The following is a 22,526-nucleotide window of genomic DNA, read 5'->3' as shown; positions in this document are numbered from 1 at the left end:
CTACATAACATATAGTAAAATAAAAATAAATTCACAGAAAATAATATAATATTTATTTACACTTTTAACACACAGACATTTAATGTAAAAACTGTTGAATAAGATCTTTCTTTAGAGAATACGTACGTAAATATAGTTATTTAATTCTAACAAACATTATTAACAAATTAAATACAAAATACATCTCGATTACATACCAGACATAATTTTCCATCAGAATCATAAATTCAATACTGTCTTCAGTCCATAATAAATAAATTTGTCAAAATCCCTAAATGCAAAGTACTTAATAAAACTAATATTCCCTTAATTATTACAAAAACAAACACACTGGCACAAAATAAGATTACTAAAACGCAGTCTAAAGTAATATCTAGAGGTAAAATGGTGCATTTCACAGATGATTTTATTATAATGATAGGGACTTTCCCGAATAGGTTCATAGACAGCCCATTTCAGAACAGTATTAGAACTGTCAGTCTAGGCCTAATTTTTTAGTTCGCGAGCTTCCTTCCGCCTTTTTTTCTACTTCGATGACCTCAATAAATTTTAATAAAAACATTACAAATTTTAATAAAAAAACATGGAAGCTTTAAGCTGAATATAATTGCAAGTGTTTTTCGTCTGTTCAAATTGTATACAACAAACCAAGTTACATGTTTTAGCCAACATTTGGCTATTGTAATTTTAATTAACACACATCGAAACAACAAATCTAATACATTATACCATGGAGATAAAAGCACCATATTTCAAATTCAACTACAATTTGCGAAGGCATAATCATTTTATTTCCAACCACATACAAGTTGTGAATCCAAAATTCTGGGGAATTATTGATTTGTTTCGTACACTGTGTTATATCACCACTAGATGGCGCTACCGAGGCAAAATGGCGGCTCCAAACAACACCACACCACTCTCACTTGAAAACTATCACAGGATTCAGCATAAAATTGAGAATATACTTCGTGGACACAATACAATCGTTCACAATAGTTTTACACAGATCAGAAAATTTAGTATTTGACGGAGTTTTCGAGCTAATATTCCCTGGTGACGTTTTGCATTCCAGACAGTTAATTTCATAGCCGTTAATGGTAGTTTCTTGGTCTCCAATGTTGTAGCTGTCTTCACTATTGAGTAGGACGCCTTTGAATCGTATTTTATCGTCTGCGCGCAGTTGCCTGGTGTAGTTTGTGAAGTAATTGTCGAATATGACGTTGATATCTGCATGACGCGATATGAGGCCGCCACCGGCCGACATAGATAGCTTTATCTCGTGTGTGTATCTGTGAAAGGACATATTATTATTAGAAATAGTTAGGATACGTAATGGTATGGTAAGAAATGTTTAGGACGACTGTTTATGGAATAATACACTAGAACCCATGTAACTAGACCAAAATGGCGGAAATATTTGCTCGCTGTAGTAGACACAAATGTTTCGTCTAAAGTGCTGCAAATTGGCTAATATTTATTTATTTATTTATTTAATACTTTATTGCACAAATATGAGATATAATATCATGTACTAGTCGTCATAACTATGGCAAATGTACTTCAAATTGAGTAGTCACGTATAAACATGTATACTTATGTCAAAGTACCTGAATCATTGTTATGTTAAGTACTCAATATAGACCATCTTCTTTCGTCAAAGCCTTAAGCCAATCACTTTTTCAACATCACCAAAGGTTAACTGGTAGAAAATGCTGCTAGCATTAAGTTCGCCTTTGTACCAATTTACTTTGTGCAATAAAGAATTTAATAATAATAATAATAATGGTCATAAAAATATTACAAGGGTATTCTGAAAACTTACTCATTCAAATTATCCAAATGACAGCTCTTCCCGCTTTGCCTCGCCACCCTCCTCACAAAATCGCACTCCTTACTCGAAAGCAAACCTTCATGCATAGAACACAAAGTCGCATACTCTTCACCGTAGTAACACTTGAATATCTCTTGCACAAACCCGGGCAGCCACGACGCAAAATCATTCCATCTATTCTTCACCGACTTAATTTTAACCTCTTTAACGTAGCCTTCCCAATTGACAAACGTTCCTTCTAGAACCGAACATTTAATTTGCGTGGCGGCCATATTGGATTCGGCCCAAGATGGCGAGTTACATTGGCTATAATAATCTTCCCAGCTGATTTGGTATTGGTTTTCTTCGAAGTCGTACTCGTTTTTGAGTAAGCTCTTAATCGTTGGTTTGTCGTCGAACAGGTCTATGAAGCCGGCTGGCAGCCCGTCGTCTTGGTAGCTCATGAAGAATTGGTTTCCGAAGTAGACCACCATTACTAGGCCGATAGAGAGCTGGAAATAATGGAAATATACATTTAATTAATTGTGGAGCGTTTGTTTTAAATAATGTTTGGGTCCGGTTTTGGAATCCAATATGTTTGTGATATTAAAATAGCCCAAATGTTTATGATTTAAATTTGCGGTGTTTATTATGTGTGTACTATAATTTAAAAAATTATCTAATTCATGATAATTACAAATTATTATTAAAGGTGCCATAACTCACCTGAAGCGGAGTAACATATTTCTTCGTTGTCTCCAATTTAGCCAAAAAGCAAGCGATACACAGACTACTGACTACCAACACCGCAACCGTAGTCAAATACAACACCTTAGACAACGTTATACACTGAAGGCAGGCGAATATAGGTAGTGTCAACGTGACTACCCCCAATAGGGGAACAAAAAGTAAGGAACCAACTAACCCCAAAGTGCCTCTTATAAGTCCATATGTGGTACAACCGTGGGAGCACATTATAAACATCTGTAACCAACTCAAAGTAACACAATGAGGCAACGTGTACATTGTGAAACCACTCCAGTTGCTTCTACGGGCCATTATAAATAATATCACTGGGATTAGAAGGGAGAAAAATACTCGAGCATTCAAGCAAAACTCTACACTATTACCCAGGATATAAGAGGGGTAATTCTGAATGTGTAGGTCTAAGAAACGCCAGCCTTGGTGGACTACTGTGTCTTTTTCGTAAGGGTATTTAGCGAGCACGTTTATTCCGAAGGAGATCAAAGCGAGGAAATCAGGGTAGGGACTACCGTGGGTGCTAAACGAAAATATCGTCAAAAACATAAGAGCGAAACTTAACACGCAAAATTCGGAGAAAGGCACCCATTGGGTCGCTATAAACGGATACAGAAACAGATTTATGAAGAGAGCTAGGAAAAACTGCACGAATGGCCCTAAATTGTTCCTCACAAACAGATTTTCCGATTCATCCGGCTGCAAGTTACCGTCACTGTATCGAAGGAACAAACCGGACCATTTCCTAAAGTCTATAAACTGTCGCTTTGCGTGCAACATTTTGAACGTGCAAATCACCATTGCGACAAAACTCACATAGTACAACACTAGAGGCACAAAATGCGACAAATTATTCGTATTTACAGACAAATACGCTATCAACACTAACGACAGTTCAATATCTGTTAGCCGAAACGAGAACGAACCGAAGTAGTACAACAGTTTTAGGTACAGGACTTTGATAAACACTATAGGGTGTAAGAAAGCCCTATGCAGTAGTGGGATGTGGTCTAGTGCTTTCAGGCTAGGGTCTGTTAGTGTTAGCTCATAGCTGACTAGGGGTAATTCTCCTTGGCAATAGTCGACGGCGGCTGAGACTAGGTTGTCGACTGTGAGGTTCCTGATTTCATCGCCGCTTGTGGAACAGCGCTCGGGGTAATCTGTGGAAGGAGAAAATTTTGTTTTATTGTTTACGTCTATCTCTCTGAAAATTTGTGACATTCTTTCATTCATTTACTTTTCAATAGTCGTACAGCCTTCGCGAAATTTTACTTTCTGATTTAATTACCGGGCTTAGATATAAAATCATGTAGGTTTCGGCTTAGTATACCCTTTTATATATTCAGGGTATCAGCTGTCTACATACTAAATATCACACCCGTTTTCCCATGAAAGAGTAACCTATCTCCATCCATCCATACTTGTGCACTTTCACGGTATTTATCTATCGTGACCTGATTATCCGCATTTAGCCTCCAAAGTGGGCCATTATGCGTGAAATACATATGGGGTTACTAGCTATTAAGTCACCCAAGCTCACGCCAGACAGCCAGTAGACGACCTAGGTTATTTATGACTTTCCGGAGAAAAGGTAGCTCACGCCACAGCCAGTAGACGACCTAGGTTATTTATGAATTCCCCGAGACATTAAGGTATGTACCTTCTATCAGCGGCGCGGTGCTGAGAGCGCCGTTGGCGTGCGTCTGGTCGCCCGCCTGTAGTTGTGCACCCTCGAGGTGGTTCTCCGCCTCCAACTCTTGAGGGACTTCTTGTTCTGAAAATGATTTTGATGTTATTAGTACAAAATAATAAATAAATAATATGTGTTGATGGGATGTTCTCAATGAACTTATCCAAGGCCGGTTAATATGCAAGCAACGTGTTATACTTATGTCATTCGTGAATCAGAGTATAACTGCTTAGCATGGAGCGCAAGACGTGACAAAAGTTATCCGTCGCGCTCGCTCTCGAGGCGATGTGAGTAAGCGCGATGCAAAATACGCGTCTTGCGCCCCGTGCTAGCCCTTCTGGTGTATCCTTTGTTTTTTGGTTAGTTATAAGTACATATACATACTATGGGGTGAGCTATTATCAGTGAGCCAGTACCTAGCGTCTCCTCATGGCTACATCCAGTGTAGCGAGCATAGGATTCGATACTATTTTCGAATCTACACGAAGGGTCACTTTTACCAAACGCTAAACGTATTTAAATCAAATTTTAAATACATTTTGTACTAACTGACAGACGTATGACAGGCTACTAAATACGTTTAGCGTTTGGTGAAATTCACCTAACATGGAAAAAACAAATGCCACTTTTGGAACTAACAAATTTGCCTTACATTTTGACAGTGACATTTGACGATACGCAAGCAATACGCAACGTAAACGGAGGTTTCGAATCCTGTGCTCACGACTCAGAACTCTCGGATGCGCTTCTCCAGTTGGAGGGTAGTTATGTACAGTGGGGTGAGCTAGTTAGTACCTGGAGTATCCTCATCACTGTCACTCTCCTTCTCGGCTTCTTGTTTCAGCGTTACGTTGCAGATCTCTCGGATACGTTTTTCTAATTGGAGGGTAGTTATGTATTGCTCGCCGTTTGATAGACTGTAAGTAAGGATTAAATTAAATGAGAATCTTCATTAATGTTTCATAGTTTTTCTGCGCGCATTTAAAGAGTTTACTGAGGTAATTTCGGAATATGTAAACTTTATCATTGAGCTCAATAATGTAGCTCTATAATGGTGGTGTACATTTTTTGAAATCGGTTTTGTAGTTTCTAAGCCTATCCAATACAAGCAATCAAATGATTCTATGTAATATAGTATAGATTATATAGAGTAGATAGGAAATATTTTTAGCAAATATTGCGAGTAGGGTGTGGTATGCCTGTTATTTTATATTAATTTACATCCTCCATTACGTGCCCAATGCCCATAGACATTACAATCTCCATCTCAAATGATTCAGCATCAATAACAATGCAGAAGGAATTTATCGATGAGTCGAAAATATACCATAACCCAGTTGAACACACTGAGCAAACACCGCAATATTTACTTAGTTGTATTTGGAGAAGTCTAGCCTTATTTTCGGCCTCATTAAAACCTCATATTCACTAAACTTAACATTATTGACTGTGTAAATATGTAGGTATTTATTTACTGTACAAATAAGCATCAATTAATGTTGGTATTCTATTCTAAGAGACAAATTGATGGCACAGTGGTTAGTAACCTTAACTATTGTGCCAAATGAGTCTTTACTTCGATTTCCGGCTGGGCAGAAATCTGGTGAAGTCGATTTTTCGGCAGAAAATATACAGAAGTGTAAAGGAATCATCTGTCAAATGGCCCAGGACTCTGGATGGGGGAGCCTGCCTATCGTGCTCATGATCATGATTATTCGACTCTTGTATCTTTCAGTAATGAGGCGTTTGTTAAAAAAAAAAAAAGTTCCTTTTTGGAGAAATAGATGGCGTTGTCTGGGGTTGTACCAACTTTCAAACCCTCAGAACACACTCAGATCACAATATGTTATTCTGTGAGGCTAACTTATCCTTTATTTTTACAAGTTGCGACGGCACACATTCTCATCTTGTCTTGTAAGTATTTCTTTGGGATCTTATTTAGGATCATACAATAAATAAAAATAGAAAATCAGTGCTCGCACGCAGCACCCGTTCAAACGGCGCGCATAGAGAAAAGAACACCAGTCTGGCGAAAGACAGTCTGGGAAAAAATAAGTATGGAACGCGTACGAAAAATAATGGCGAGCACCGCTCACAGAGTACTTTTTACGCTATCATAGACATCTTTGGCTTTTGTCATCTGTCAGTGTCAGTCAGTCAATCGTTTAGTTTGAAAAATAATTTTAAATCATAAATAAATTAAGATTTAACAGTTATTTATATATTATTATTACTGTGGATAAGTGCAGTGTTTGTGTGGAGGTACCTAACTATTAGTGTTGCTTGATATTATTGATAATAATTATGTTTTATAAAACTTGTGAAATATGTGGTTTAAGAGCCGCTAGCCGGTCGTATAGATCGCCAAAAGAAAATTTTCATGGCCAAATTTCCATTGGATGAGGAAAGGTAAGCTACAATTAAAGGCTAAAGCATAGGATTTAGATTATTTATATGTATAAAAAAGTTAAAGTCTAATAAAATAACTGGAGGGTCAGCACAACCAACAATAGTGCATGAATGTTTTTTTTATCGATATCGATATTTTTATTTATCATTAGTACGCACAGCTCATCAATCAGAACAACTTTTGTCTACTAGTTTTGGAAATTAGCGAAAATCTAATTCGGATCTCCATACAAAAAGTACCAGTGACTTTTATTATACCTACTTAAATAATATTTAATTGTTTAATAATAATTATAAAATGTTGTTTGCAGATGTAAACAGTGGGTTAAGATGACCGGTAAGGAGGATCTGGTTTATGTGCCTATTGAAAAGCTACATCAACTTAAACGAATTTGTGGCAATCATTTTCTACCACAACATTTTAAGAACACAATTGAAAAAAAAAACAATTCCATGTGTGGGACTTACTGCAGACACTTTTTTTTATAATAAATAAATATAATTATATTTTTCCACTTTTATTTTATTTCAACATTATATCATAGCACTTACGTCAACGGAAAATCTCGAGTTTATTTTATGGATTATATTTTTGTGTTCAAATAGGAACATAACATAACGTTGAACCGAGACTTAACGTTGGTGTCATTGTGTAACACTGAAATCCTATTGTGTAAAACTGAAATTAAAGTAATACATACACTCGCACTTTTTTTTTTTACTAGTTATCGATAAAAAATATCCATAAGAAGCACATCACTATTTCAGCGGGGCTATGTTGGCAGTTTTGTACGTCATAATTTTTGTTTTGTTGGTACCCTCTGTTTAATACAAGTATTTTTTTCTTTTTTTTCCCCTTGTACTCCCATCTCTTAAAACGTAGTGTTCTTTTCTCTATGAAGAACACTACGTGACGGCGCGGGTAGAACTATTCACAGAATACTTAGCACTATCCCAAGCCACATGCAGTCTGAGCCTCGGAAGGATGGCTCGCGCTACCACCCGACATTTAATCACAACTAGTGAGTTCTTATTCTGAGTTTAGTACTCTTTGCTCTCTATGTAATTTTTGACAGTTGGTACACTGCGTTTTCACGCCATCTATCGGCTTACCCAAAAGCTCAACTGACAGCTGTCAAGGAAAACGGCTCATTAACGGTCAAAGTGTTTATCTGGGTGTGTTACTCTGGGGGGTATACTTATCTGTTTGTTTTATGTCAGCTGTCATAATGCACGGAATAAAGAGTATCCCTTATGTAAAGGAATTACTTGTATATTAGGGACCCTGGTAAGTTATCAAACCTTTAATGAAGGCGAAAGTTTGTGAGTATGTGTGAATGTTTGCTACAATGAAATTAGATATGGAGTTAGCTGACACCCTGGATTAACACATAGGCTACTTTTTATCACGGAATACCCACGGGAAAACTTCTTAGACAGAAGCGAAGCTCGCGGGAACACCTAGTCCGTACATAATTTGTGTCCATACCTAGCAAACAGATCCCTAGCAGCTTTCCTCGCTACGGTCTCCTGCCGGCTCGCTTTGATCGATCCTTGACGCACGACAATATGTATGTGTATTCGTGTGTTTGTGTGTGTGAGTGTGTGTTCGTGTGTGTATACCTGGCAAACAAGTCCCTAGCCGCCTTCCTCGCCACGGTCTCCTGCCGGCTCGCCTTGAGGCACGACTTGGCGCGCACGATGGCCGCGCTGTCCTCCTCCAACACGCCGCTCCGGATGCAGCTGCGAGAGAGACGGAATGAGTTAATAATAATAATAAATAGTAATTTATTTCAGGTAATGCATAGGTACCATATACGTAGTATCTCTATTTAGTCTGTGATAGCTACCCATATTGTCTTAAAAGTAAGGCTTTAACATACACTGGTACATATAGTATTCGTTTTTATTAGACAAAGCCAAACTGATCATTCATTCCTAGAAAGGTTTAATTACTCACTTAGCTAGCATCCTATTTTTTCAGTAAGTGACCACACATATAACGTAATCTTACTGATTATGAGTTTGATTTTAAATTCTACTAAAAACAACCAAAAGAAGTTGCTTGCTTGACCAATGTGTCTTTAAAGTGTGGGGTGAGGCAAGGGAGGAAGGAATCCAAACCCCATATTGCTATTGGTGCAAGCTATGACGCTCGGCCGCTATTGGTCTATTGGGGCAATATACTCTTTCTATTCGTGCATGCAAATGCGCAATGAAAAATTAGTATGAATAATGTAAAATGAGCAGTCAATATAATGTGCTGATTTTGTAGTTAAAAATTAATATTATGTAATTTCTTCCTAACAATCTCTTTTCTACCAGTTGGGGAGTAGTTCATGTTCATAAAATATATATAGACTTTGAATTCTTACTTTTTTTGTTGAAGTTCACTGCACACTTTGGCCCATTTCACTTGCCATTTTGAATACTCTTTACGAGAACTCATTGTGTAAAACAAAATCAAATTAAATAAATGCTAAAGAATATTATGTATCAATAGCTAAATCATTAGCAGCATTTAAGTTAGATGATTGAATAGTAACTGGCACAGATATGTTATAAAATAATGAAGAATTGCGAGCATTATAAAAACAATAATGTTTACCAAATAAATACCTTGCAAATGAGAGTATAAATCACATATTTACCTCATATCATTGTTCAGTAAGCCTTTGTGTAGTGCATTTCAATTAATTTACAGAAAAATAGATATTAAAAACAATCACAAATGAGGAAAGAAAGCATGGCTACAAGATGAATAATGACATCTGGTTTTTTAAACAATATTAAAAAGTATAAAACCTTCTTTTATTACACCAAACATAGAGTATTTACAGTTAGTTGTTTAGAATAAGGAGTTACTTACTTTTGTATAAAGTAATGTATTACTTACCGCCTTAACAGCCTTCTGGCTTCCTGATGACCCTGCTCCGTGGCACAAATCAGCCAATCCAATGCTTGTTTGAAGTTAGAAATTTTATCAGCCTCAAGTTCTGAAAAATATTATTATCATGATTAGTAAGGTCCTAGGGAGAGGCCTATGTCCAGCAGAGGATTAGGCTATTGAGATGTTTCTGATGTCTATTCAAGCCTATTACAAAATGGATTAGTGAAAGATCTGAATATCTTAACTAGCACACATAAAACAGCCAGCAAAAATTACAACAGCTGATTTGCAGCCAAACTAAATATTTTATATACTGCCTTTCTCACTATTAGAGGCTATCTGGCACAGACACCATGGTCTCCAAAATAGGTATAATACACAAAAGTCAGGTAAAGTTAGTCTTAGGACTGCAACATATGCATATCATTTAGAAAAAATACTGCCTTTGATTAGAAGATACAGAGATTATATTTGTTCATTATCATACCACATTTTTCAGCCAGCAGTTGTTTAGCAAGCACCACCTGTGAGTCGGCACAGCCGTCCTCAGCCAGCTGATTGCGGAGCCTACGCAGGGACCCTTGTGGACCATCTGTAATTATAATAATAATCATATCAATGTATATTTGTTGCATAGAGATACAGTTATAAAAAGTTGATTGCAAACTTATTATAAAGCTAAGTATAACTATTTCAGAAAATATCATACATTAGTCTACAGTGGATTCAAATAAGCCACAAAATAATGCAAAATATCTTGTAACTTTTTACAAGCAATTAGTCAGGAGATTAATTTTTGACTGTATTCTTATTTGAATTGAAAGATATAGAATACCTAGCTAATATTGTTACTTTACAGGAGCATCCTTCTGTGTTAGTGGGATATATTTCTTCTTTTATAGTTCTTCAAAAATTGGAATGACAGGTTAGTGGGTCATCTTTGGGGGCAGGTTTATACAGGGTCACCTATCTGCTAGTCCAAGGTTTTTGTACTTTAAGCTTACATACTCATTCCAGCCTATCATAAATTAGTCACATTTAAAATTGAAAGTTTGATTGGTATTCCGCATGCAGAGAAAGACAGCAAGTATGCCCAAATAGATAATTTTGAAGAAGTATTAAAAGTATTTACCGTGAAGATTCCAACGTTTTCGTCCTGATGAACGGTTAGGCAGCATATCTTCTGATATAAATTATTGTTTCAACCAGTACTTTATGATGAACACATTAATCTAGGAAAGCAGACGTTTTTAACACTATTATTACCAAAATTTGCAACTTGTAAACTGCATTTGCAAAACCGAAATGCGAAATCGCCGAAATGTCAAAAATATAAATTTCATCACAGAGAAGACAACTGACAAATGAGATAAACGTTTCACAACAACAAAAAACGCGTGAAATAACCGCTTGTGACAATATTTATTACTGTATCATTGAGAAACTGTATGTAACGTAGGCATTAAAGTGAAAGTTTAAATCGAGAGTCTACATAATTATTTTTTGGACGCCTACACAGCTGAGTGCCCTTCTGTAGCATGCCACCATTACCACACACACAACCACCCACAGTAAAAACCCAAAAAAATTGGGCAGCAAGGCAACAAGTAGAGTATCGAGAGTTGCATCGTTATGGTTGTAGGGGGGTCCAATGGTCTATTAATAAATTAAGCATTTTTATGTTAGTTATGAAAAAATGGCTTAGAAGCTATTTAAAAACACCGTTACATCGTCTTATTTCTGTTAGACTGGGACAGCTTAAAATAGGTACAGTAGCATTGCACCCTGAAAGTCTGCACAGTATGGTCTGCAGTCGATTAGTTCCATTACAAAATATCCATACGAACCGCGTGCTTGTTACTTACGACGTAACTTACGACCGGAGCTTCGTTGCCGCGGGCATGGCTTCTCGATTACTTATTCTGAGATAATATAAGCGCAAGTGCGAAAGATGTTAATGCTTTTTAACACTTGGCAACACAGCATCTACTGTCAAACTCAGGTGGTTCTGTGATGATTCTCCATTGTTTGTTTTGTTTTCTTTTCTCCAACTTATTGATTAGTGTTTGCATCTGCGCCCGCTGCTTTCGGCGACCATTTGTGAAAGAAAAGTTGTGTTGTGTTGCATTTACTAACGCAGGGTTGATTCTTCGCATGGAGTAGTTACAACAGAGCGTGCAAAATGCTTACTCCACGCTTTAAGTTGTCTCAGGATGAGAACCACGTGTTTATCACGGTCCACGCTCCGTACACCAACGTGCGGGATACAGAGGTGGAGGTGGACGGGGAGAGCCTGCTGTTCGTGTCCAGCCCCTACTTCCTGCGGCTGCAGCTGCCCGGCAAGATCGTCGAGAATGAGAAATCCAAAGGTTCGTACAAAGCTGATTCCGGCGATTTCGAACTTACCTTCGACAAAGAGACGCCCGGCGAACACTTTGAGAACTTAGACATGATCACCAGCCTGCTGGCGCCCCGCGATATACCTAATATTAACCCCGATTTAGTGGAAATGCTTGAAGAAGGCGGCATCACTATAGATGACACTCCAGATAATGCTGCCGTTAATAAATACGCATATGGATTCGGGAATAAAATTACCAATCAGTTTTCCCGCATTGGTAAGGAGTTCCCGCAGATATTTGAACTGAAAGAACCTGAAACTGTCTCGATTGATGAGCGTAATTTCTTCCGCACTGATCACGAAGAAGACAAATTTTCATCAGATCACTATTTAGCAGATTTCTTTGATGAGGAGCTTCTTGCACCGTATCTCGCTTATACACAAGTGTGGAATAAACCTGACTTCAACAAGGATGCAGATTTTACTGATGATGAGGTGACTTTACTGAAAGAAATTCCGAATAAGCATTTCTTATTTACTCAAAGTGAGTATAAGGGAGTTCTCCTAGGCTTGGTAGATATACTATATGGGTACTGCTATGACAAGCGGACTACACTGAATGACAGCACGGTGGAGTCAAACTGGACCATCAATAAGCTGTCGGCTACTCTGAGCTGGTTCTGCACATTCAAAGACATGAAGGAAGTAATGGTGGCATGCTACAGAAGGGCACTCATCTACCCAATATTCCGCAACTTTGAACTATGCCAAGTAGTCAAGAACGACATAAAGACACTGCTACAGAAAGGCAAGAAATACATAATAAAGTGTATGATTGATATCCATCATTTGTTCAACAAAAGCAATGATGCCCGCTACATTCTGAACCAATTATACATACAAGACTACCTTGTCTTTCTACAGAAGTGCAGGAGTGAGGAGCTTGATGAATTATCCAAAAATATAGCAAATATTGAAGTCAGTAAGAATGATGTTGACTTAGAACTAGAGGAGCTGGAAGAGGCAGCTGATTGCGTTCAACAAGAAAACGAAATATCTGTTGTAGAGAATGAAATGGCTCTCAAAATGGCATCCATGTCCCTTTTGCCCGACTTAAAAAAAGGGAACCTGTTTGTTTCCGACAGTGATGACAGTGACTCATCCAGTGATGACGACACTGATTCAACTTCTGAGTCGAGCGAGTTGGATTCAGATGATGATCCCTCCTGATATTTCTTTGTCAACTACCATGTGCTTTACTCCACAAGGAGTAACACCAAGATGGAGTGAACATGGAATAGTGATATAGAGACCAGTTATTGTGATTGTGGAAAGAAACTCTAAAAGAGACAAGTGATTTGAAGTGATTTTATCAATGGCAAGTTGACTTATATTTTACTTAATACTTATATGATATTGTATAGCAAAGTTATTTACCCATATTGGTATTCAAAAAGTATATTCTATTTTAAAACATATTATATTAATGTATGTTTACATAGATACTAGATAAGAAATACAAAGAGTAGACTTAATTCATATTTTATTCAAATTAAATTTCATATAACACTTTTTAGATGTTATTAACTGTTCACAAATTCTTTATACATTACTTAAATATAAAATAAATGTATCAATATATCATTGAAATATTTTCATTTAAAAAAACATAATATATTATGTGCATTCTTCTACTTTCTTCATATTATAGTAACTAATCATTATACTTAAATCAAATAGCCTACTTATAAAATTTATTGAATTTCACTTTATCAGTCTTTTTACCTGCAGTTTCTGAGATATAAAAGTAATAATCTTTCCTAAGCGCCCTATTTGAAGCAGCCCTGTCGAATCTCAACAGTTCAATTTCATCTATTGCTTTATTTGGATGACCTTTCTTTGAGCAATATTTAAATTTTCGTCTCTTGGTTTTGGAATGTTTTGGTGTTGGGGATGAGCTGCAGCTGTCATCAGCTTCAACAGGTGAATGTCTAGCCTGGAATGAGGACACTATAATGAGTATTTCTGAGAGAAAAACTCAAATAAATGTACTATACTCATAGTATCATAGTAATTGACTACACTATAGAGCATACCTATAGTATTTATAGCATGGTAACCCTTCGTTTATTGGAGTGAGCCACAAAAAATACTTGAATCCTAATGCTGTACTAATTATATTTTTGGCGATCATAGGAAAAATGAAATATTGGATATTTCAGAATCCTATAATTTGTTCACTCATGTAGGTACCTACTAAGGAAGACCTATCTATCTATTTTACCGTTAAACCGATTTCATACCTCGTTGTTATTGTATTATTACGTAGTTGCAATCGAATGGTCATAACTGTAACTACCTGAGTTTCCGAAATAAGGCATAGGCATTCGCAGTAGGAAATGCCAGCCGTACTACATTCGAAGAATTCTGCAGCAAAAGCCTTGAATTCCTTATAAAGAGCAAACCTTACCGCACATTTACGACTGCAATGAGGCAACTCAGACTCATGATCGGAGTCTTGGTCGCTGCAGCTGTTCTCGTCAGAGGATCCTCTGAAAATCGATACCATGTTTGAATTGAATAAAAATTACAATTATTTGTTGATTGTCAAGATTATGGGTGCCACCATTTCACAAAGACTCAGTCATTGAGCATAAATGGCGAAAAAAACTCCTCTTCTTTGTATCTAGATAGGATGTGAAGGGGTACTTAATTATAAAATAGAACTATAAACCGTTTTATGGCACATATCCCTATTAGCTATCCGTCTTTTGGTTTTAGTTTTGAATTCAGTATCGTATTACTTTCGTCTCGAAACATTATTCGTATTCCCCCCTCTGGCGCCGTGGAAATAAAAAGGCAGTGTTTTTCGTGGCATGTCGCGATCTCTAGGCGATAGAGGACTGCAGGATAAACCACAGCGTTTTTACTAGGACGTCTTGGCGTAGCGCCAATCATGCGAAATATTTTTACGATCTGCTTACTAGCTAATGATCCTTGACATCGCAGCCCCAAGTGGTGCTTAGTGAAATGGTTAGTAAAATAGTCTACTGAATAATTTAAAACGTATACTTTTCGAAGCTGACATCACTCAAGTCTCCATAGTCAGCTGGCGTCAAGCAAATGGTGCAAAGCCGACCTATCGCGTTGTAGCATATAGCGCAGTAAACTCCTGGGCATCCAGCATGATCGCATCTGCAAGATAATTGATATTGCTTATGGAAGTAGTGACTAAAATCTGTGAAGCCACAGGTCCATAAGGAAAGTCATAGGTTGCAAGTTGCAACGGCTGCCGGCTGTTGGCTGGTTGGTAGTATTTTGTAACTTCACCGTTGATAGCAATATTTAGCAGTACCTAACCGCCATATTTGTGGATGTACCTAGTATCGCAAACGTGTCATGGGATTTGTATATTAACTTACTTTAGGATAATCCAACCCGAACGTGGTTCAACTATGATTTCTTCACCTCTAAAATATTATGTTAGCTAAACTTCCTAGTAGGGATTGGTAACTTACATAGTTAAATAAGTGTCTGGTTCGTTTTGATATTCTGTTGTATCGCAAAGCAAACATTGAGGGTATTTCCGTTTTATTCCCAGCAAGTGAAGCAGCCAGGGATATCTGCAAGGACCATAGAAAATCCACTTACTTACATAATAATAATTATAATTAGTTAACTACATACCACTACCTACCGTTCTCGAACCTTCCTATCTAGCAATACGTTTAGAAAATTAATTTGAACTCACGGTAGCATACATTCAAGTCTACTTCTTATTGTAAATCTTCTTTCACTGTAGTATTTGTACTCCCGATGAAGTTTTCTTCTGGCGTACTTTATGAAGCTACCTGTTACATAAAAAGAAAGGATTTTTATACTCTTACAGAAGCATTGCAAAGGCCTATGAGTTCTATAAATGATCTTACATCTTGCTTCAAGAATATGATTGTGAAGCCAGACAGCCCTCTGCTTCGCCCTCTCTGGCCTATAAAGACCCATGATGATGTGGCGAAGGCGCAGTCCATACGGCTCAAACAACGCAAAGAACCAAATTAAGAATATGAGGACTCCTGCCGACAACACGAAAGACAAAACTTTACAATGAATAGGTACGAACTATCTTCCATAATTATTAACTGCAAAAAGATTCTTAGTTCGCTTACCTATTTGGGCGTAACGTTGCAAGTCCGGAGGGTAAGGGTTCGGAAGACAGGAGACAGGTGAAGGCCCAGGAGTAGCTATAGGAATACTTATGGCGTCCACTATGGCTCGCATGATGCCTGCCACGGGCCCTTTTCCAATGATCTGTATGCCACCCTCGGTTTGGCCAGCTAGAAGAAATACACAATGTATAAGTGATACAAATATCTAAGCAAAAGCACTTTAAAACTATGAGAATGAAAGTATAAGTAGTATTTTGTCCAAAAGGTTTTGAAAAAGCACTGTAATCTACTAACTTATTGCATTATGATCTCTCTTTATATGTTTCTAAGCTACAAGAACATGTTTGCCTATGCTTTAGCATTTAAAGAGCTCATTCACTAACGGTTGATGGGAGTCTGGAAGCGTCCATGGTAGCGAATGGTAGTCAACACCCAGTACAAACTATAGTCAGCCACGATGTGGATAAGCAGCTTAAACGTCGTGATCGTCATGAAAACGACTGACCGTGTTAAATACAGTTTCTCCGAAGCCACTAGCCGAAATGATGTCGTCTGAAATATTTCACCAAGTTATAAAAAGTTATATAAAGATTTCACTTGGGGGATAAATTACGTACGTAGGTCTATTTCTTCTTAACTTACACATCACAAACCCTACTAAACTAGCTTTTGTCTCCGTATTTGTGGACGATTTAGGATGTGATGTTATGGTAGCTCTGTCATGCTTGCTTGATTCTAAAGGTTGGCTTTAGCGACACATTGAAGTTCTCTGATTAAATCGACGAAGTCCTGAATTGTAAAATTGAATGAGGCACAAAGGATCAATAAGAAGGAAATGGCATACAGTGACATATTTAGCTTTCTCTCTTCTGTTCAATGGAAGGACCGTTTCTCGATCCTGCTTCGCTCTTTTCAAATCCAATTCTCGGAGGTCTTTTGTTATGTAGCGGTTGTCGAACCGGGAACGGACTTCATACATGTGTTGGTAATATTTTGCTCTGAAAACGGACATTGCTGCTTTTAAATATCTGCCCCTAAGTAACTAAGTCAATATCTTCATAAAGCCTGTCTGAATATTTACTTTTAACTTAGATTAAGTAGGTATCTAACTACTAACTAACTGATAGTACTTAAGGACCTACTGAAAACTAAACTAATGACAATAGTGAGTATCGGTGGTCTTCTCGTGAGAGTAACTACATTGGTATGGCACTCAAGCTTAGGTATACTAACTTTTGAGCTTACCTAAACCTTACCAACACTTGTAGGATAAAACCCAAACAAACCTGAATATAATGAGCAGCAGAAACAGGCTAGTGACGCACGAGCTCCACGACAGCCAGGTCAGCAGAGGGTCCGCGCGGCCCCTGATCTCCGTCACAATGCCGGCTGCCACCTGGAGCCGTATCCATGCAATCAGCGTCATTATTAGACCGTAATCACAATGACTCACTGCTTGACATAAGCCTTTCCAAAGGAACGCCACACTTTCCTCAGCTTGCCTCATCCAGACACTACCTGTCTAAGGTCGACGGTCTACATAGCAGGCTGGATTTACGCTCGTTTAACCCACCGGCATCGGTTCTTCAGCATATACTTACAGGTAATTATTATGATTACTTTGCAGATTTTAAGACCTATAGCGGTTACTTTAGTTATCTTACGAATTACGTAATTTCTGATCGCAGCGTAACATATAATATTGATTCTCCATCCATGACATTATTTTATGATCGATTAAGCATGAATACGGTACCTGGCTGGCTGAGCGGCTGAAGTTACAGCTGTAGGAGTAGGAGTGGTGCATGGAGACCGACACGAACAGCATCGTCTTCACGTGGTTGGCAAACGATTGGAGTTCTGGAATTTGATATTTTTTATCAGTAAGTAGGTATCACTTGAAAGTCCACCAACCCGCACTAGCCCAGCGCGGTGGACTAGCCCTAAACCCTTTCCTACATTGGAAGGAGACCTGTGCCCCAGCAGTGGGGGCGTGACGTGATGATGATCACTTGAAATTTTTAGGCGATAAGAATAGGTAGGGAAGGGATACACGAAAAAACATGTTCCTGATTTACGTCCGACGCGACGCACCCTGGGCAGTTGAAATAGCTAATCTACCTGACTAATCTTGACACGGTGACAAACCCTAGTCAAGATGTAGTTTTTGTCACCAAAAAGCTAAAAATAATATAGCTAACTACTTTGTATCATCATCATCATCATCATCAGCCAATATTCATCCACTGCTGGACATAGGCCTCTCCCAAGGAGCGCCACAACACTCGGTCCTCGGCCTTCCTCATCCAACCACTACCCGCCACCCGCCTAAGGTCGTCAGTCCAGCGGGCAGGAGGGCGTCCCACGCTGCGTTTGCCTGTTCGTGGTCTCCACTCGAGAACTCGTCTACCCCAACGGTTATCGGTTCTTCGGCAGATATGACCAGCCCACTGCCACTTCAGCTTGCATATTTTGACAGCTATGTCGGTAACCTTAGTCCTCTGACGGATAACCTCAACTTTGTATGAGAAAGGTGAACTTCAATAGAGACACAGCAATAACCTTGTGTTTAGTAAATTGTTTCTGAAACACGTGTAAAACTCAATCACTCAACATTTTATGGCATAATTTCCAAGCTCACAAGCTCTAGATTCGACAGGAGTTGGCGCTGATGATATGTCCCTGGCTAAAGTAGGTTTACGATAGGTATGATATTAAGTTCTGCAGGAAAGAGTGGCTATAAACCGTGTACAGTTTATAGCTGAATAATTCAGGCCAGTAAAATGCAACCTATCCTTGCCTGGTGCAAGAACCACTTTGGAGTATTTCCCAAGTGCAAGCCATTTTCTTTCAATTATTGATTAGGTTGGACGCCAATTTATGTTCCTTAGAGCGTCTACACTAGTTAGATATTTAGGTACCTCCTAGCTACCCTGTATTGATTTTGTTTGAATTAAAGCTCACGCCAGTCACTTTGACAAGCGTGGGAGGTGTATTTGCATATGTAACTAAAGCAAATAAATGCAAATATGTGTACCTACATCTCTCACCTCCCTTACGCGTATGGGTATTGACGCAGAACCTATGTTTACATCGGAAATTTAACTAGGTACATTAGTTACTTAAAAAGAGAAATTTTTAACTTACTTTTCTGTACCGTAGCCACTATAGTTCCTTTGAAAAAGTCGACAAAAACACAAATCGCCTTCAAAGGCTTAAAAGTCCCGCATACTGGCTTTACCACGTATGTTATGCTGCATAGACGGGAGTCAGCTGATGACCCGAATTTCTTCTTGCAATTCAAGACGCCCATTTCCAAAGCATTCATGCATCTGTCGTATGGTGTTCCGAGCTTCTTGTTGCATTCTTGGACGACTGTATCTAGCCAGAAGAATGAGGATTGTAGGGACCGAACTGGAAATAAACTCGGCCATTAGGCAGTTAAACTATAGGTCGAATTGAGTATGAAAAAGCACGGAAGCAACCTAGGTAGGTAGTTGTTGGTCAGGAAACATTTAGCATGAAGATTGGGGGGGAAAAAACAACAACCTATCAATCTCGTTTTAAAAACTCATTACTTACCAGTACACATAGCCAGTCTGTGAACTTTAAGAAGAGTCTCCTTCATATTAAAAGTCACATGCTTCACTCTTTCAATTATCACCTTTATTGTGTCTTTCATAGAGTTGAAAGGCTTCTTCATAGATTCTGATATTTGATTTACACTGGTTTTCAGTTGTTCCTATGAGGGATATCTAAATTTAGATGTCTGAGAGTATTGATCCGTAGATATTGTGGGCGGGAGGAAACATCTGAGGCACAAAGTTCTTAACGAAGCATGTTTATGATTATGCTTTGTCATAAATAGGTAGTTTGTGTTTAAGACTCCAAGATTTAGTTTTAGGTAGGTATAGGTATGTTTTAAACTAAGTTAGATACCTTTATTTAGGTAATCCACTTAGTTAACACTCCAATTCACTAAAACGAAGCGTAGCACTAAAGACTACTGAATTCCGAAGACTTCAGTTTAAAGCATACTGACTAATACTTTCACCAGGGTATCAAATCCTGCTCTAATATTAATCACCGACATGCTAAGACGAAGAAGCTGCCCTCAACCTTCCGACTTCATCTAGCAAGAGCCCCTATCCCTTACACCCTGATTACACCTACCGAGTAGAATAGCCGATACAGTATATCCACGGCCGATCACTCGGTCAATTGCTGGCTGTTCATTGGTCGAGGATACTGTCTCGCCACTCTACTCGGTAGACGTAACAAGGGTATTACCTGAGTACATATTCGAAACTACCAACCCCGTCAGTCAAGAGCTCCCTATCCCTCACCTGAGTACAACTAACTACTTCATCAATCAAGCCTCACCTGAGTACAAGCCATGCTCTCTGACAGCACCTCAGAGTTCTTGAGCGTATTAGTGGCCGGTCCAGTCAGGATGAGGACGAGTGCGTAGCAAGTCAGCGTGTAGCGACCCACGCGAGAGAACAGTTGCGGGATGAGGAGGAAGACCAGGCATCTGGAAGATATTACTCTTTGTAATAAGGTCGCCAATTGTACCGTCTATGTTGTGCATTTCCTTGTGTAATTTATGTTTGTGTGCATTAAAGAATTATCTATCAATCTATCTGGGGAGGGGCGGTGGCTGTGGTGGTGTATAAAAATAAATTAATAGGGGGATGTTCCGCGCTACTTTTTATCGCTTTTTAAGGTTTACTCGTGGGGATTCCCGTGGGATAAAAGCCAACCTGCCTAACTAATAACCCAGTGGGTTTATAATGGCGGAATAATTATAGGTATTCCAGGTATCTTGGTCCAGTAGTTTCAGGGCCTATTTAATAGAAACAATCTTTACACAAAAAAATATAAGTACTCTCCCTATTACGGTAAGTACTTATGTAAATGCAAGTTCACGGTCTGGTTTAGGCAGGGATTTGGGTCACTGGTGTTCCATTCCCAATTTCCTCAGTTCGTCCGAATGACCCATTTTAGTCCTGACCTAGTTTCATCCAGTTCAGGCTACACCGACCCCGTCAGTCGCCTAAAGGAACCTAACTGTTTTCCTCATGATTATCTTGTGACCTAGAAGGATGAAGCCAGTAATTTTTGATTGGGGATCAATTTCTGGTGCTGACGTCAACAACCAATTTGCCGTTGCTATAGAGATGTGAGTAGGTTGACCACATCTGATCAATCGATCGATAGGATGTATAACTGCCTTTTCAGTACATTTACGCTATATTTGCGGTAACGGCACGTAACCTGTTAGGCATCTTAGCTCTTGAAATACTATTAGGTAAGTACCTAAATACCTTAGACAAGTAAACCACATATCTCTGGTAAATACCTATATACCCGGCAGCAGATTGTACCTATCCTGTATTTTATTACTACCATCAGTGATGCTTATAAGTAACTACTTAGGTACTTACCTAAACGTAGAAAGGTAGGTATCGATCCATCAGGCTCATAGTTACTATGTAGGTACCAACCAGAACCGATTAGCGCGGGAAAAGTTCCACGGATATACTAGGTAAGCTTTGGTGCGCTCACTGATAACTTTCTACATGTGAACGCACTTATGATACCTATTGCGCAATGAAGTAATAAGTAAGTACTTATAAGTATATAGGTAAGTAGGTAGGCATCTATACTTAAGTCAATGCTATTGCGTGTCTGCTTTTACGATGAAATCAAAACGTAGGTACTTACCGAACTCTGTAACTGAACGCAAGCCCCAAAGTCAACAGCACGCCTATAATAGAGCTCATTATAGTAGCATGCATGAGTGAAATAGCCAGCTGAAATACAAAAAACATGAAACACAAATACGTTAACACAATCCCTCCAACAAATCCTAACACACTTTTCAGAACGAAATTGGGGAAAGTCTGATCGGTTCTCAGGTAGATTAGGAATTCTGAAAAGCTCGATCCTTCAGGAAACAGTTTATTATACGCTTGTTTCATTTGCCTCTTCACATTGTACTGAAAACATGTTTCGATTCTTTGGAAAAGGGATTTTCTCGGAGCTACTGTTTTGGCGAGAGTGATAGAAATCATTTTCTCCTTTTCATATTTGCGACGATATCTCTCTAGATTGCGAGCCTTCCATAACATCGCAAAGTGAGCCATTTTAATTTAAAGTCGAGGAAGGAAAGTTTCAGTTCAGTGATGGCAAAAATTTTAAACTTTTTGTTTTTGACAGATTTGGCAAGTTTGGCAGTACGTCAAAAGAAAAAAAAAACAATTATTTAGATCGGATTATTACCATCGTGGTCATATTACCCATTATTTTTATTTTGGAGTGCCTATTATTTAAAGTTTAAAGAACATAATTATGATTTTGTTGAATATGATTTTCAATTCACAACATTGGGCGAGGAAAAATATTAATCAAAATTTTCCGAATTATTAACCTAGAGGTTAGGTGGTAGGTACGGT

At 38.3% G+C, this 22,526-nt stretch overlaps 3 protein-coding genes and 1 long non-coding RNA gene across 5 annotated transcripts; 2 read left to right on the top strand and 2 right to left on the bottom strand.

Annotated features, from left to right (window-relative positions):
* Positions 1–30: 30 nt before the first annotated feature.
* On the bottom strand, positions 31–10,872 carry LOC105390190 (wolframin). The gene is made up of 9 exons (XM_048630594.1): positions 10,694–10,872; positions 10,049–10,153; positions 9,568–9,667; positions 8,295–8,414; positions 5,058–5,179; positions 4,233–4,340; positions 2,540–3,732; positions 1,826–2,325; positions 31–1,292 (listed from the first exon to the last, which is right to left on the bottom strand). The coding sequence occupies exons 1-9, from the start codon at positions 10,737–10,739 to the stop codon at positions 923–925; spliced, it is 2,664 nt and encodes an 887-aa protein (XP_048486551.1). The 5' UTR covers positions 10,740–10,872; the 3' UTR covers positions 31–922.
* Positions 6,183–7,379, top strand: LOC125490671. Its single transcript, XR_007267825.1, has 2 exons — positions 6,183–6,671; positions 6,983–7,379. It is a non-coding gene; the product is annotated as an uncharacterized LOC125490671 (long non-coding RNA).
* Positions 10,873–11,555: 683 nt separating the features above from the next.
* Positions 11,556–13,546, top strand: LOC105390189 (protein SHQ1 homolog). The gene has a single exon (XM_011561446.3). It carries the CDS (start codon positions 11,744–11,746, stop codon positions 13,130–13,132), a length of 1,389 nt encoding a protein of 462 aa, XP_011559748.3. The 5' UTR covers positions 11,556–11,743; the 3' UTR covers positions 13,133–13,546.
* Positions 13,547–13,580: 34 nt separating this feature from the next.
* LOC105392851 (DC-STAMP domain-containing protein 2) lies at positions 13,581–22,300 on the bottom strand. 2 transcript variants are annotated; one of them, XM_038111638.2, is made up of 15 exons: positions 21,796–22,300; positions 20,452–20,602; positions 19,651–19,810; positions 19,216–19,482; positions 17,825–17,928; positions 17,355–17,464; positions 16,913–17,066; positions 16,452–16,620; positions 16,069–16,236; positions 15,832–15,975; positions 15,654–15,753; positions 15,421–15,525; positions 14,975–15,097; positions 14,373–14,454; positions 13,581–13,898 (listed from the first exon to the last, which is right to left on the bottom strand). In XM_038111638.2, exons 1-15 carry the CDS (start codon positions 22,215–22,217, stop codon positions 13,644–13,646), a joined length of 2,514 nt encoding a protein of 837 aa, XP_037967566.2. In that variant the 5' UTR covers positions 22,218–22,300; the 3' UTR covers positions 13,581–13,643. The 2 variants fall into 2 exon arrangements, with proteins under 2 accessions (XP_037967566.2, XP_048486549.1); XM_048630592.1 differs by lacking the exon at positions 15,832–15,975.
* Positions 22,301–22,526: the final 226 nt, after the last annotated feature.

The sequence above is a fragment of the Plutella xylostella genome, chromosome 26, assembly GCF_932276165.1.
Source record: "Plutella xylostella chromosome 26, ilPluXylo3.1, whole genome shotgun sequence".
In the NCBI taxonomy this organism is placed as follows: domain Eukaryota; kingdom Metazoa; phylum Arthropoda; class Insecta; order Lepidoptera; family Plutellidae; genus Plutella; species Plutella xylostella.
The sequence above is the reverse complement of the archived record's forward strand: the minus strand, read 5'-3'. Positions and strand labels throughout refer to the sequence as shown.